The 13,648-nt window shown below is 41.4% G+C and overlaps 1 protein-coding gene across 3 annotated transcripts in view; it reads left to right on the top strand.

The window, feature by feature from the left end:
- LOC309718146 (nuclear factor of activated T-cells, cytoplasmic 1-like) overlaps window positions 1-12,979 on the top strand; it is a 61,523-nt gene extending 48,544 nt beyond the window's left edge. For all 3 annotated transcript variants that reach the window (XM_082553160.1, XM_082553162.1, XM_082553161.1), the window contains one exon: window positions 11,027-12,979. In XM_082553160.1, coding sequence (XP_082409286.1) covers window positions 11,027-11,082 — 56 coding nt within the window. In that variant the 3' untranslated portion in view covers window positions 11,083-12,979. The remainder of the gene's footprint in view (window positions 1-11,026) is intronic.
- Window positions 12,980-13,648: the final 669 nt, after the last annotated feature.

Here is a 13,648-nt window from a genome sequence, read left to right on the forward strand (position 1 = left end):
TTTTAACAGGGAGGTCAGGGGTCAGGAACAACTCCTGGGCTGCTGTCCAGGAGCTTAGAGAGGGTCTTGCCCGAGGATCTTAAATTTGAACGTAGAGTAGTAACCACAGTGAGATGCTTGCTCCTAGCATATGTATTTAGGGGATATAAATACCTGCGGCATCAGTAAACAGGAGCAGGTCTCCTTCCCAGACCACTTAATAACAGCTTCCCATCTGAAATTTGTTATGTCAGTGAAATTGTATCCTTTAGCGACGGATGTCAACAGAGAGGTTTGTTCCAGGCGGGTGGGATGGGGAAAGCCGTTGGGTTTTGCAACAGTTGGCAGAGTACACTGTCTCCTCTATGCACAAATGCTTCAGAAAGCAGAACGTGGGGGAGATAGTCAAAAAGACAAAACACGAGGACGGAGAAGGAGCATCAAGACAGAATTTATAAGAGGGTGGGAGATAAAGATTTAAACTTTGAAAGGAGAGAGCAGTAACACATAAAAGAATATAAGCCAAATGAGCATATCCTTCCCTTTTACTAAGTTTAATGACAAATCACTGTAAATATAGGCAGGCTTGTGTAAAATGTAACAGTGAACATAATGAACCCTTAAATAAGTGAAAGCCTTTTCAGAATGTTCGTATCACTTAACCGAGAGGAACAGACGCACATAATTTCATTCTTCTTCTTTTTTCTTCTTTTTTTCTTAGCGCGCTCCTGTACTCATGAGGAGTTTATCAGAAGTTTCAGATTTTTTAGGCCAGGAGATGCTCATCATCCCCTCACATCCAGGAATATTCAGCGAGCATGTGGAGAAGCAGGTCAGCCATAGAAATAAAGTAGACAGAGACACAGACAGAGATGGAGAAAGAGGGGAAAATCTGAGGTGGAAGAAAGTAGCATGTAATCTTGGTGATTTTCCCTGGCTTCCATCGCCCCTGTTCTTTACACACACACACACACACACACACACACACACACACACACACGCAAACAGATGGACACTATGAGCTCTTTTCACAGCTAAAGCTGTTATAACCAAGACACTGAAAGTCAAAGAAAGAAAAACACAACCAAAGTGAAAGATCACATTTTCTTCCTGCCCCAGCAGCGACCACTTGCAGAGAGCAGTGGGTGAATGGGTTTCTTTCATTGGAGGAGATGATCGTAACCGCTGAACTGTGAGTGTCCTGCTATTGACATATGACCCATGGAGGTTTTACACCTCAACTGGCCCCCCAATTCTCAGATTGTACTCAGCTGAGCCCAAAGCAACATGGTAACGTAAAGAAAAATCCTTTGATTACTTATTTCCAAAAGCGTAAGAAAACCCTTTACTGTGGATTTTAGTGAAGCATTTTATTAAGCTTTGTGGTATTGAAAGATTATATAACAAGAGACAATTACTACTGTAAAGACACAGAAATTAAGTTCTTTATCGTCCCTCTGGATTCTTTGCTAGCTTTGTGTTAGCACAATGGTGTCTGTGCAGGTGCTTGCAACAAGCCAAAGTTGTGTTAGCAGTATAATGCAGTTGTTTCTGTCATAGATACAGTTTGTATTTTACCTTTTCGGGCATTAAAAATAATGCCCATATTGCCAGTCCTAAAAGGTTGCAAACCAATCCAACATTTTCCTCCTACTGCAAATGAATTGAAATCAGCTGATTTTAGAGTGCAAGAAGAAAAAAAAGAAAGTTCCTTTATGTCTTTTGTGCATTATATTGCTGCGTTACTGAAAAACGTAAAGTTTTCAGTAACGCTTGGAAAACATTAACCCCAACACTGGTTGTCAGCCGTGCAAATTCTTCATTTCACTTCGAAGAAATTCAAGATTCAAGATTCTTTCAAGATTCAAAGAAAAGAAAATTCTGCCTACAGTTACACTTTGGGCTCTGAAAACGTAATCTGCTCGTTAGTGATGGTGAAGAGAGAAAGTTTCAATGAAGCGTTACTATAGAAATGTATTAGTGAGACTTTTTAATAATTTACCCTTCATACAGTGTGTAACTAATGACTTCATTAATTATTTATAGGTCATTTACTAATGTCTTGTAGGTTATAAGCTATTAATCTTTAACTTTTGGGGTGTGCGGAAGAAAAAAAAACTCTGTGGTAAATTGGCATTGGTAAATTTTTTATTAACCACTATTAAAGCCATTATCTACAATACTTTACAAAGAGTCTCCTGCTAGAGAGCGATGCTATTATTTTTCAGCCCTAAAAACTGCAAACATACTTTTCTGATAGACCCCACAGTTCCTACTACTAGAGGACAAACTAATTCTTTCTGCTCATGTAGTAAATCAGCCATGACGAATCTGCGGGGAGCTGGACTTGGACTTGGAAAGCTCTGTGTCTAAGCTCTATGTGAATGAAAACATCACGTACACTTTAATTAGATCAGTTAGATTTACTGTAGGATGGAGTAGCAGCGCAGGCTCTCGTTTCTTTTAAGTTATTCAAGTGGAAGGTTCTCTCACCACCAACTGTTGAGTTTGTAAGATATTAAACACCGCGAACAGAAGCAGGTGAAGATGTGCGTCTGTGATTTACAGGTGGCCAACAATGTCTCCGTTTCACCCACTGTCTGCGAAAGTGTAGCTGTCTTCACCTTCAGCTCTGAGACAGTCTGGGTTTCTTGACAGCTATACAGTCTCCAGATGGATGTACGCTTGTCTATGAAAATCAAAGCGAGGTCAAGGGTGTTGGAAAGGAGATAAGAGAATATTTGGCCACAATTGGCTCTCTCTACCTTCCAGCGAATAAATCCATGATGTGCCCCAAGGAGGGCCTCGCCCTCTGTGTCCTCTTGAGTATAGGCTTTAAAGCTACAGGGGCAATAGTTGGGGTGAACAGACAGGGTGTTAATCAGATAACTCTCAGCTTCAGTAGAGATCACTAGAGCGCCACGGGGATGCTGAAAGAGAGAGGCCATGTTCCCGTGAGCAGCAGAAGCTTTTTAAGATTTAGTTAGCTTAGTATACTTTTCAGTGCCTTATCTCTCTACGCAAACCTGCCATCCAGCTCAGCAAGATCCTAGATAAGTGCAAATGTTGTTTTCATCAGAGCGTTCAAGCCAAAACAAACAATAAGACGCTGGGGTTGACAACAAATGTCCAACTTTAGCATGCCAAAAGCTAATGCGTTTTCATGGATGTCTAAAGAGACAGGTTAACTTAAGACCATGACTTGCTGCTACACCAAAACCAGCCATCCATCTATGATGAATAGCAAACAATAAAGCTCGCAGTGAGGTAAGCCTTTTTGGACACAGAGAATATAATTTATATATAAACAGAAGAAAACAAGTCTGAAATCCCACATTTCAGCTGACAGGCAACAGGTGATTTAAAGAAGCCCACTGCAAATGCAGTTGTAAATTGTATTATATGCAGGTGCACTGCCAAATTCTCACCCAAACGACTGCAGCCTACTTGAAGTATGATTGTTTCAATATGCTCATATTTTTAGACTCCGTTCCATAATTCAAAAAAAAAAGAAAGAAAGCGGTGAAATCCCGAGCCGTCTGCGGCGGGAGCATACGTTTCTAATTCCAAATCAATCACGGCGAGTTTATCAGATGGCCGAGTTATTTTACCATAAACCCATTGGTAATGAGCCATGCAAAGGGTTTTAATCTGTCTCCTTTCATATCTCAGCTGCTGAGATGTGCGAGTTTTGCTCGGTTTGGTGCTATTTTTTTCAGGCTTTGGTGTTTGCTTTATGCATTCATGCTCTGCTAGTTGCGTGAAACGGAGCTTTTGATTTCACATGATCTGTACACATAGAAGCTCTTTAGCGTGTTGCTTTTATGTTTGCTTTTGTTTGATAAACACTTTGATTGCTGTGTTTTGTTGTGGTATTCTTCCACGGTAACTTTTTTTTAAAGGCAATTTAACGCAATCAAGCGGACCCGTGCAATCAAAATAACAGAAAGCACTTTTTGTGCTAAACATTCGAGCATCTGCGCCGCACTCGGCGACATCACCTGTCAATCGACTAGTGCGGCTCGTACTGCAGCATCCTTTTTTATCCTTCTTAAAAAGTGTAAAATGCTCGTGAACTATAACGCCGGACAAAGACTGTTATTCCTCGTGACGCACTCGTAACGCCTCACACGCCAAATTCAGAGAAGTCAGTGATGAGGGCACCAGAGAGTAGCTCCAACCATGTAAACACCTCCCCCTCATCCTCCCCAGAGAGCGACCTCAAGCGAGTACACCCAGGGCCTCCTGGGCCTGGGAGGAAATGAGAGGAGGAGGAGGGAAGTGAAAGGCTCACAAAGAGAGAGACAGAGTGAGGTGAGATAGAGAGCGGCAGAGCACACCAAGCAAGATCAAAGACAAAGGTTCTGCGCCGCGGCGGCCAAAATAAGCATATCAGTGGTGGGGCTTTCAGTAAAAGTTGTTGTCTTTAGGGTTCTAATTTGGTATGCTGCTGTTTCATTGTTCTCCAGCCTCTCTAGTAAATTTTGGATACTTTTCGGTGACTGTGGGCTGAGGCAGGCAACCCTGAACTCTTCCGATTCGTCTGACTACAGAGAGCCATAAAGCATGCGCTCTGAAGGGAGAGGCGCATCGGAGACTCAGGTGGAGATTAGAGCCCAGCTCCACTTTGTCTCTCCACATGAGGCGCAGAGAGTATGTCATCATTATTTCTCAAGGCTGCTCCAGCTCTCTCATCCAACTGAGCCAGGAGTCCTTGTCTAAAAACAGCAGCAGACATATTGATTGGAAATCTGTTCAGCGACATCAGAGCACTTACTGTTTACACTCTATACTTTATTTCTTTTTTTTTTTGTGGCACTAAAAAAAATTTTAAAAAATTGAAAGCTAATTTACTCCTTCTAATTCAATCTCATCAGTAGTGATTCAGTAGATTCATTCAGGGATGGGACAATGTGGAAGTGGGTGCACATGAAGCCAGGGGGTAAACTGAAACAAACAAAAAACAGCACAAGATTTAATACTTTTGTATTGAAATGATTTAAGCATACAACACACTATGACAAAATTGGTAAATCTGTCTATTTAAATGTATTGTAGTCTCAGAAAAACATGCACCGCAGAGACCTGATCCCTAAACAACAGAGTAGCTTTTCTCTAAATGGGAACACACTGACAACGTAATAAGATAATAGTGCTTTTTAACAGCAAAAGAATTGACACAGACCTTTTGCACTATTTTTACATCATCAAGGCTCCTCGTGTCTGCAGGCAGCACTCACACGCAGACTGAGAGGTGAACTGTTGGTCAGAAATGCCTGTCTATAGCTTGCTTACTCTTAATCCACTCTTTGGCAGCTGAATAGCGCAGCAATCTTGTTGGGGGGAGGGGGAGAAAATTAAATCAAACTAAAAATAGTAAAGTGGGAGAGACAGAAATAAGACTTTTAGCGTTAGGCATGTGTCACCTACCATTACGCTCCTCATCTATTATTTCTCTCATGATTATCTCTAGCCATGACTCCACGTCCAAAATCAATGAAGTGAATTTCGTGGGATCGCTGTTCACCTCAGCAGTGTGAGGAGATCACCACACATCGGTGCTCTGCAGCTGTTGCAGGGCAGCTGTAAAAAAAACCTCAGTTCTCAGGGTAAACTCGGCTCTGTCTTAAACACCCCCCCACCCCACCCCCTTTTTATTCTTCTCTCCAACTCCTCTGTCAGCTGAGGAGACTGAGCGATTCCACATGGGAAAGCCTGGGGCTTCACAGATCAGCCTAACTGTGGGGATGAAATATACTGTCTGTACATATCATCACATCATTAGGCCCAAAGAGATCCCTGCAATGGATTAGAAGCTGTCTACCTGCAAGGCTCAGATGAATTTATGAAGCACTTTATCACGATGAAGCATGAGCGGAACGCTTTGTCTCTTTCCATTTGTGTTTATCTGTGGGAATAAGGATCGCGTCTCCCTCGGTTTCGCTCGCTCTCTTTCACTTACTCCATGCTGAATTCTCTGTCTGTGTCATTTTATGCGCGTGTGCGCTCCGACCTTTCACCCCCCCCTCCTCCCTATTTTTGACACTGCTGGTGATTAGCACAAGATAAGTGACGCTGTGTCAGTGCCTCTCCGTCCAGCCGCTCGAGCTGTGTGTGGGAGGCAGCAAATTGTCCATTAAGTGTTTCTGCTGAGGCCGAGAGAAGATTTGATATAGTGGGGAAACAAAAGTAATATGTACCAGGAAATTCAATTGTCTCTCTCCGGCAAGTTTGAGCTTTAGTTCGGCTTCCCCACCAAATCAATTTCACATGAAAGTACGAGGTCAGATGAGGTTTAACTCTGAGTCCTCCTCGCAGCTAGTCTCCTTTTACTCACTCCGAGGTAGTGTACAGATTGGGTGGCGATTCGATTTTTGTGTGTTTACATGAAAGAACTTGTGTGACTCAGGCAAACTTCCTCACGTGCTGCCGAGAGTCTCGGGGCCACAATAGAAGGAAACTTCCTCTTCTCTCTCACAAAACCCGATGTGGTACTACAGGAGGTACGAGCAAGCACAGGAAACAATCACCTTCGCTACAGTGTGAAGGTCCTTGACCCTAACACAGATGCAGCTAGCACGTGTCGTGAAAGTAAGGGGAGTTCAGGAAGGTGCCCTCCACTTCTTCAGTATCAAGAGACTTCGAGCGGCAGAGCAGAAGTCACTGCCAGGAACCTGTTGTTGCAACCTTAAGTACGGAGGTCACGTACGGAGGCCGGGGTGAGGTGAAGTCTCTTGCTCTCTCTCGCTGTCAGGTGTTTGCCAGTCAGGCCTGATTTGACTACAGGGGATCGTGTTTCGACAGCAGGAACCTCCAAGAGGCTCTCAGGCCTCGAGGCTCCGCATCTCTCCAGACCACAGGGCATCCTCTGTTCTCTAAGGAAGCCCGGCTGTTATCGAACCCCAGTGCACAGCACTATCCCGTAACAATGCTAACTAAATCCCCAGTGCAGTTCAGGTTCACACTGAACTCTTAGAAAAGCCAAATGAAGTCATATCAGGCGTGCTTGTTTTACTGGATAAAAAGAAGCCAATTTGTAAGTAAGTAACAGTGAGGTATAGCAACTATGCTGTCGCTATATCAGTGCTTGTATATACTGTACCCTCCAAATTACATCAGCAGCAGAGTGAATATGATGTTTTTGCTACCTAAGCCATTGGATTGGATTCTTTAAAGATGAAAGTAAAACATAACTACAGACCAGCTTTACTTTTTCTTCATTTATTGTGTCTTTATATGTAGATAAAATAGTACATGTAGCCTCTGTTCTGAAAAGTAAAGCAAATCAGTGTGACCTAAACTTGTATTCATTCTAATGACCTTTCTGGTTGCAAAAAGAAGTCCAGCAAACACTCTCCTGATGAGTTTACGGTCTTAATCACAAATTACACAAATTAAGTCTAATTTAATACAATATAATGTTAATTTTGGAAATAATACGCCTAGTTAGAGAACCTTTGTGTGATTTAAGGCGTGGTCAATTTGTTATTCTAAAAGCTGCAAGTACCGACAGCAGTCATGTTAAATTTGCATACGCCGGTATATTCAGGATGTATACTAGAGCTGCCTCCATTACCGCCTTCTAGCAGGTTGAAAAACATCTTCCACAACAGTTGATACAGACTGGTTATTTTAGCGAGGTCAACGTTTATTCAGCCCGGAGTCACACCCAATGGAGGCAGGGATTTAGCAATTAGCCACTTTCCCTGCCAAGACACACTGGCAGGCCCTCACAAAGGTGAATTGTCCATAGAGCTGTTCACCTTGGCTGGCATCACAGTAAAGTGCAGTCATATTTTTGTGTCACTCTCACACCTGCCTGAAATAGATCTCCCAGCCACCCAGTCTGGAGTATAGGTCCTGACAGGTCCAGGCTGCGGTTTGCCGATTGCGTTGGCAGGGAAGCTTAATAAAGGATGCCACTCTGTTTAACTAAGCCTAGCAGGGCACGTGTTTTTTGTTTCCCTCGTTCTTTTTTTTCAGCAGGGGAATATTTGGAGCTCAGTTTTCCACTGTTTTTGTTTATTCACGAGAGGGTATCCTCCCAGCTTTCCATTATTAACCTGGGCAACTGAAAAAAAGAAAAAAAAAGTTTCCAGTGCTGTTGAGAGGGAAGCCAGGCCACTTTGCTTTCGTTATTGTAACATTACATGGAATCTTCTTTTTAACAATAGCATATAGCGATCACGAAAGTGGAAAAATAGCCCTCTGGCAATCTTTTTCAAAGGTTACACGTAGATTTACAAGGTTTGCTGAAGAAATCTTATAATCCACACTTGCCAGCCCACGTTGTGCAACAGAAGATTTTTTTAAGCCAAATTTCATTTAGAACTAAATGTTCCTCCGAATGCTTGACAAGCTTCCCCACTGCTGCATATTTGTGGTTATCTAGTCACCTCAAGGACGGTAAGACAGAGTCAAAAATGTATTAAAGGAAAAACAGAGAGATAATTCTTTCTGGTTCATTTTTTCTCAAAAAAAAAAAAAGATACATAAGCTCAGGACAGAAAAGTAAAAATAAAAGTCTTTAGCTAAAACTGGATCATTTCAACTAATTTTGTTTTTTTAAAAGATGCGTGACATGCGAGACCTTTGGTTCTCTCAAAAACATTACCTGTGAGTTTTCTTTAAAAGGTCTTTGTTTCCCAGAACTTGTCACAACTAAATAGTGACATGAGTATTAAGATGCTATAAATAGCATCTTGGTGTTGTCTTGTGGTGCAACAGTTGGCCACATCCTGCTTCTAAAATTCTCACGTTGCTGACAGAGTACATAAATGAAACACATGGGCCAGTGTTTTACCTTTCTTTTCTCTGTCACTATTTCTTCAGAATGGAACATCTTTGTGCTTGCCAATGGAAAGTATTAGTTGATAAAGGGCATCAAAATAACACTGCAGTTAATATGTGGGAGGAAGAGACGTCACGATTTTTTTCTTTTTCTTTTTTTGAACAGTGACTGAAATCAAGAAAAAGAAGCCACCACTTTTAATCTCAGAAATATGAATGATATATTTCTGCTGCTGAACCGTCGGGTTTTCCCACCTCTTCTTAAGAACTAGCTGGCGATGTTTTCTCACCTCTCTGTGATCATTTCGTTGTGCATACATGTGCTTGCACTTCCTTCGTGTCCTGCAATGGTGGATCTAAAAATAACCACAGCATGTAAATGCTTGTTTAGCCCGGAGCGGAACAGGGTTGAAAACAGCCAACACTGTTGGCACAGGTTGAGTTTTTCCAATGGGAGTTCCTCCTGTTCAGGGAGGGGAGTCCCAACCAACTTGTGTGTGTGTGTGTGTGTGTGCATGCTTGTTTGTGTGTGTGAAAAGGTGGGCGTTTGCATACATAAAACAAGGACAGCTATTATTGTAGAGCTTGTGTGTCTTTTAAATCAAACATTATTTATGTCTTCAGCCTTCTTTCCTTGGTGGTTCTGCCATTTGTTCTGCATGGATCAGTTCAGCAAAACATTTTTTTATTAGCACCTCAGCCATCAACATCACACTTAACTGAAATCAAGCAGCAGTTAAATGATATAGTACAAAAGGAGCTCCAAATAAGTTTTTCTCAGTTTTGTTTTTATCTTGATCTATGCTGATGCTTCATAATTCACCAAACAGTATGCAGTGATAACAAACGCGGGCCCACTCTGAACTTCAAAGTGGGTGGACTTCCTGTCTCGGCTCCGATGGTGGTTCCAGCAGACTCAGACTGCATCGGCCTGTCTTATCAAGGCGAGCTCTGTGACTATGAGGCTTCTTGTTTTTGTCGAGCAACAGGTCTCAGGGTCCTCGCCATCTTCTCAGTCACTTCCCTCTGTTTTGCCAAAGAACACAGAGAAGATAAAGGCAGGGGACTGATCTCTGTCTGCCCGACTGTGGGAAAAGCGCGGGCACAGGAACTGGTGCAGGAAACACAAGACGATGACTAAAAACAGGGATATTCGCATGGAGCCGAAATGAGTTGTTAATGACATTGATATGTTTGGACTGTGGCTTCTGATGTCCATGATGTCCTGATGTCAAGTATGCAGTGTAGTGTTGCTGTCTGAGATGTTGTCATGTTTAAAGTTTAAAGAGTTCGCTAATAAGAAAACATTAGAGTAGCTAGGAAGACTTCAGCCAAAAGAGGATTTGCCAACACGTGTAATTTATATTTGACACTATGGCTCTGTCCTTCCATCATAACAGAGCAGGTATCCAAGGCAACAGACAGGTCACAGATTTGGGGCGGAGGGCGTTGCAAAGTGGCTTGCAGGGCAAACAGCGGGAATTGTATGCAGGATGCAGCTGAGTCATGAAGTGATACTGAAATCAGACGTTAGCAGATTATATACCAGGCTAACCTTAAAAAATATGAAAGTATGAACTCCCATATTTTCTGTGAAATGTATGTTTTTTTCTTTATACATTTAGACATTACTTGTTCCTAACCATGGTACTTTGACTTAACATAATAATTTGGAAATGTTTGATATACAAGCACAGAATTGAAATAATAAAGATCTCAAAACTGTTTATGGCGCTAGGATCTGTCGAGATTAGGTAATACAACCCGAGTGGGTCACTGTCTTGTAATTGAGCTTTGTAGTAGTTGTTGTTGTTGGGTCTTTTTTCTTTTTTGTGGCAGAAATGAATAAAAACAAAAGTGATCAACTACTGCACTTGGAGACTTCAAAAGCCGCAAAAGCCAATATCCCCTGATCTTCACTCTATAAAATGAGTCATGCCCTAGAAAATAAACCTATTTATTTAGCCTAGGTGATTTCTTCAGGGATTTACCTTCAGAAAGCCCCATCAAAGATATATGAGACATTTAAAAAGATATGTATTAACCATGAAAAGTAAGTATAGCTCTTGAATATCACTTGAAATCTGACTGGAGCATCTGGTCCCCTGAGGTTCTGGGGCTCTGACTCCAACCTTTGTCAGTGTTCAAACAAACAACCCTTCAAGGCCAGTATTTTCATGAAATGTAATAATGCTTTAGCGTGTCATTAAATGGCAGCAGTTAATAAAGATCTCCTCTTTCTCTTTTGTTTCCACAGTTAATGAGATCATCAGGAACGACCTCTCCAGCATCTCGGTGCACACTCACGCATAGACCATTTGAGTCTCCTGCAGCAGCAGCACATACACGTCCAAAAGCAGCATCAACAAACGAGGACAAAAACAGCCAGAGATCCAGATTATAAAGAATAAAAGTTTGACCAGGATCTCCCACCTAACTAACGATGCCACCCGCTCCTCTTCAGTCTCAGACTCTCTGCAGGCTCACATTGACAATCACTGGCAAGCTCCATTTGAATAAACAGGTGAATGTTATATTTACAGAAACGAAAAAAGGGAAGTGATATATCAGGGGCAAAGTATACGATTACACTTGCCTTAATTCGCAGCTGATGTTTAGTGGACCAAACAACTCAAAGAGACTGAGTTATTTTCTGTCGTTAACAAATGACAATCTTCATTTCGAGTGTGATCTGTACGTTAATGCATGGACAAGCTAATGGGACAATAAGTGTCAAGCTTCATCACTTTGGTTCATTTGTCTGCACAGTCAGTCCGCATCAACCAACTCGGTGCCTTACAGCAGTGCTATTGACAGCAAGCAGCAGCAGCAGTCAGGCAAATGCAAACGGTTCAGTGTAAAAACCCGACTGAAGTTTTCTATGACATTTTTTTGTATTATTTCAATTATTTGTTTACAGGGAAACAAAAAGGCTGGAACATCTATAGGAAGCATGTCAACTGATTCGAATTTTGTTTTGCCTGCTTCCTTATTATCTTTGTTCATTTATACGGAATTTTATGTATGATATTCTTTTGTATAAACATGTATTTGAAAATATGTATGCCTTATGCTCATATCATGCAGTTTGTTATCCCCCCGCCCCCTCCCCTGTCTTTCCCTGATATGATTTTGTAGCATTTCTGCTACCCTACACCTTTACTTTTTCACCTTGGTGCCTATTTCCTCATCATCCTTTCCTGGTCTTCCAGTTTTCCACCCAGATCATGACATAATGATGCAAGGACAATCAGAGGATTTTTTTTAAAGTACATATCCTATCAAAATTCCTGGTTTACAGGAGCTTAATAAGGCAGGTATCAGTTTTATTCTTTCCCAGCTGAGAGATTGTTGAACAAAGGTAAATGTACCTGCTGGATTTAAAGGGGAATACTTTTATAGATTTGTCTGTTACTTGTTGCTCTGCAGGTTTGCATGTAAATAGGCACAGGGATAATCTATACCACGGGCTCAGTTTTCCTCATCATCTAGGTGATTTCACTGAGGAGCTGACAGGACTGTTACTTACAGCTGGCAATAATTGATCTGAGTAGACCAAAGGATTTTATCTTTGGTGAAATTATTGTCAAAGTTTTTTTTTTCTCTGACTGAGACTTTAGCATAGGATGGTTCCATCATACGAAAAAAAAAGACATGCACTTTACCGTAAACACAGAGCCGATTTTCTTGCCTCCAGACCAAATATTGTAGACTGATTTCCACTGTAGTGTCATAAACGCGCTTCTGTCAACTCTTCACATAAACGCAGTCTTTTCCATGTCGTCTGTCTTTTGGAGCATGTACACTGTACTGATGTTGGGGATCATTTAGCTGATAGTAGCTTCCAGGATAGCTTTCCTAATACATTTTTCAACATATATTATAATAGCATGACTAAACTCTATCAATAAGGTTTGTATTTTGTGCCTTACTACCTTTCTTGGCTACAAAATTGTTGCAACTCTCTAATGCTTTTCTGTGTAGGCACAAGGTGAAATATATTTCTCTTTAATATTAAATATTTATGAAAAAAAAAGAAATGTGTTTTAAGTACATTTAATGTGTTCTCAAAAATGACCTAATAAATGGCATATTGGTGACCATAAGTAACAAATGTCCCAGTGTTATATTTGTAAGTGAGTAAGTTGATTGTTGAAAAAAAAAAGTTAACAAATATTTGATAATAAAGTAAAAAAAAAAAAGAAAAGCATTGTGTTGAGTAGTAGCGTCCCTATTTCCTTTAACCTGTTTGAATTGAATAAAGAAGTAATTAAAACATTCAAAAATGATTTTCTTTTAAAAATTTCTTTCTAAATTTTGTAAGACTAGCAAAGCACCAGCCCAGCAATTAAATCACTGGACGTCCGTGAGAGGAAAAACTGTGCATTCTAACACTGATTTTGAAATTCAGATCTTGCAAGTTTTCTCTTTGCCAGCTACACTGCACAGTACAACACTGCAGGATAAAATGCAACAAGCTGCTGATATGCCAAGTACAAGCAGAGACATGCGTGTTTTCCAGTGAGTATTGTTAGCGGTGGGTAGTTAGAAGCGAACCAGCTCCTCGTCATGGGATCTGTGCCACGCTCCTGTGTACCACCTGCCAGTCCTCCAGACTTTTTCCGTTCAGCAAAGTTATGAAGCGCCCATCCCCATAGTAACAGAAGGCAGGCCTAGGCGGTGCTCCCCTGTTTGACCGAGGTAAGCCCAAAATAGAGCCACTATTTACAGATACAGTCACGCCCCTTTTTCCTGGCACCCTGTCCTTCTTACCTTAGTCTTCCTCTCGCAGCGCCATACCCTTTGACACTGTGGCGCAATGACTCCGGGCTATGGTTTCCAAAGCCGAAGCAGTGGTCCATAAAAGTGAAATATCAAT

Source organism: Aulonocara stuartgranti (assembly GCF_965226115.1).
Source record: "Aulonocara stuartgranti genome assembly, chromosome: 11".
NCBI classification, from domain to species: Eukaryota; Metazoa; Chordata; class Actinopteri; order Cichliformes; family Cichlidae; genus Aulonocara; species Aulonocara stuartgranti.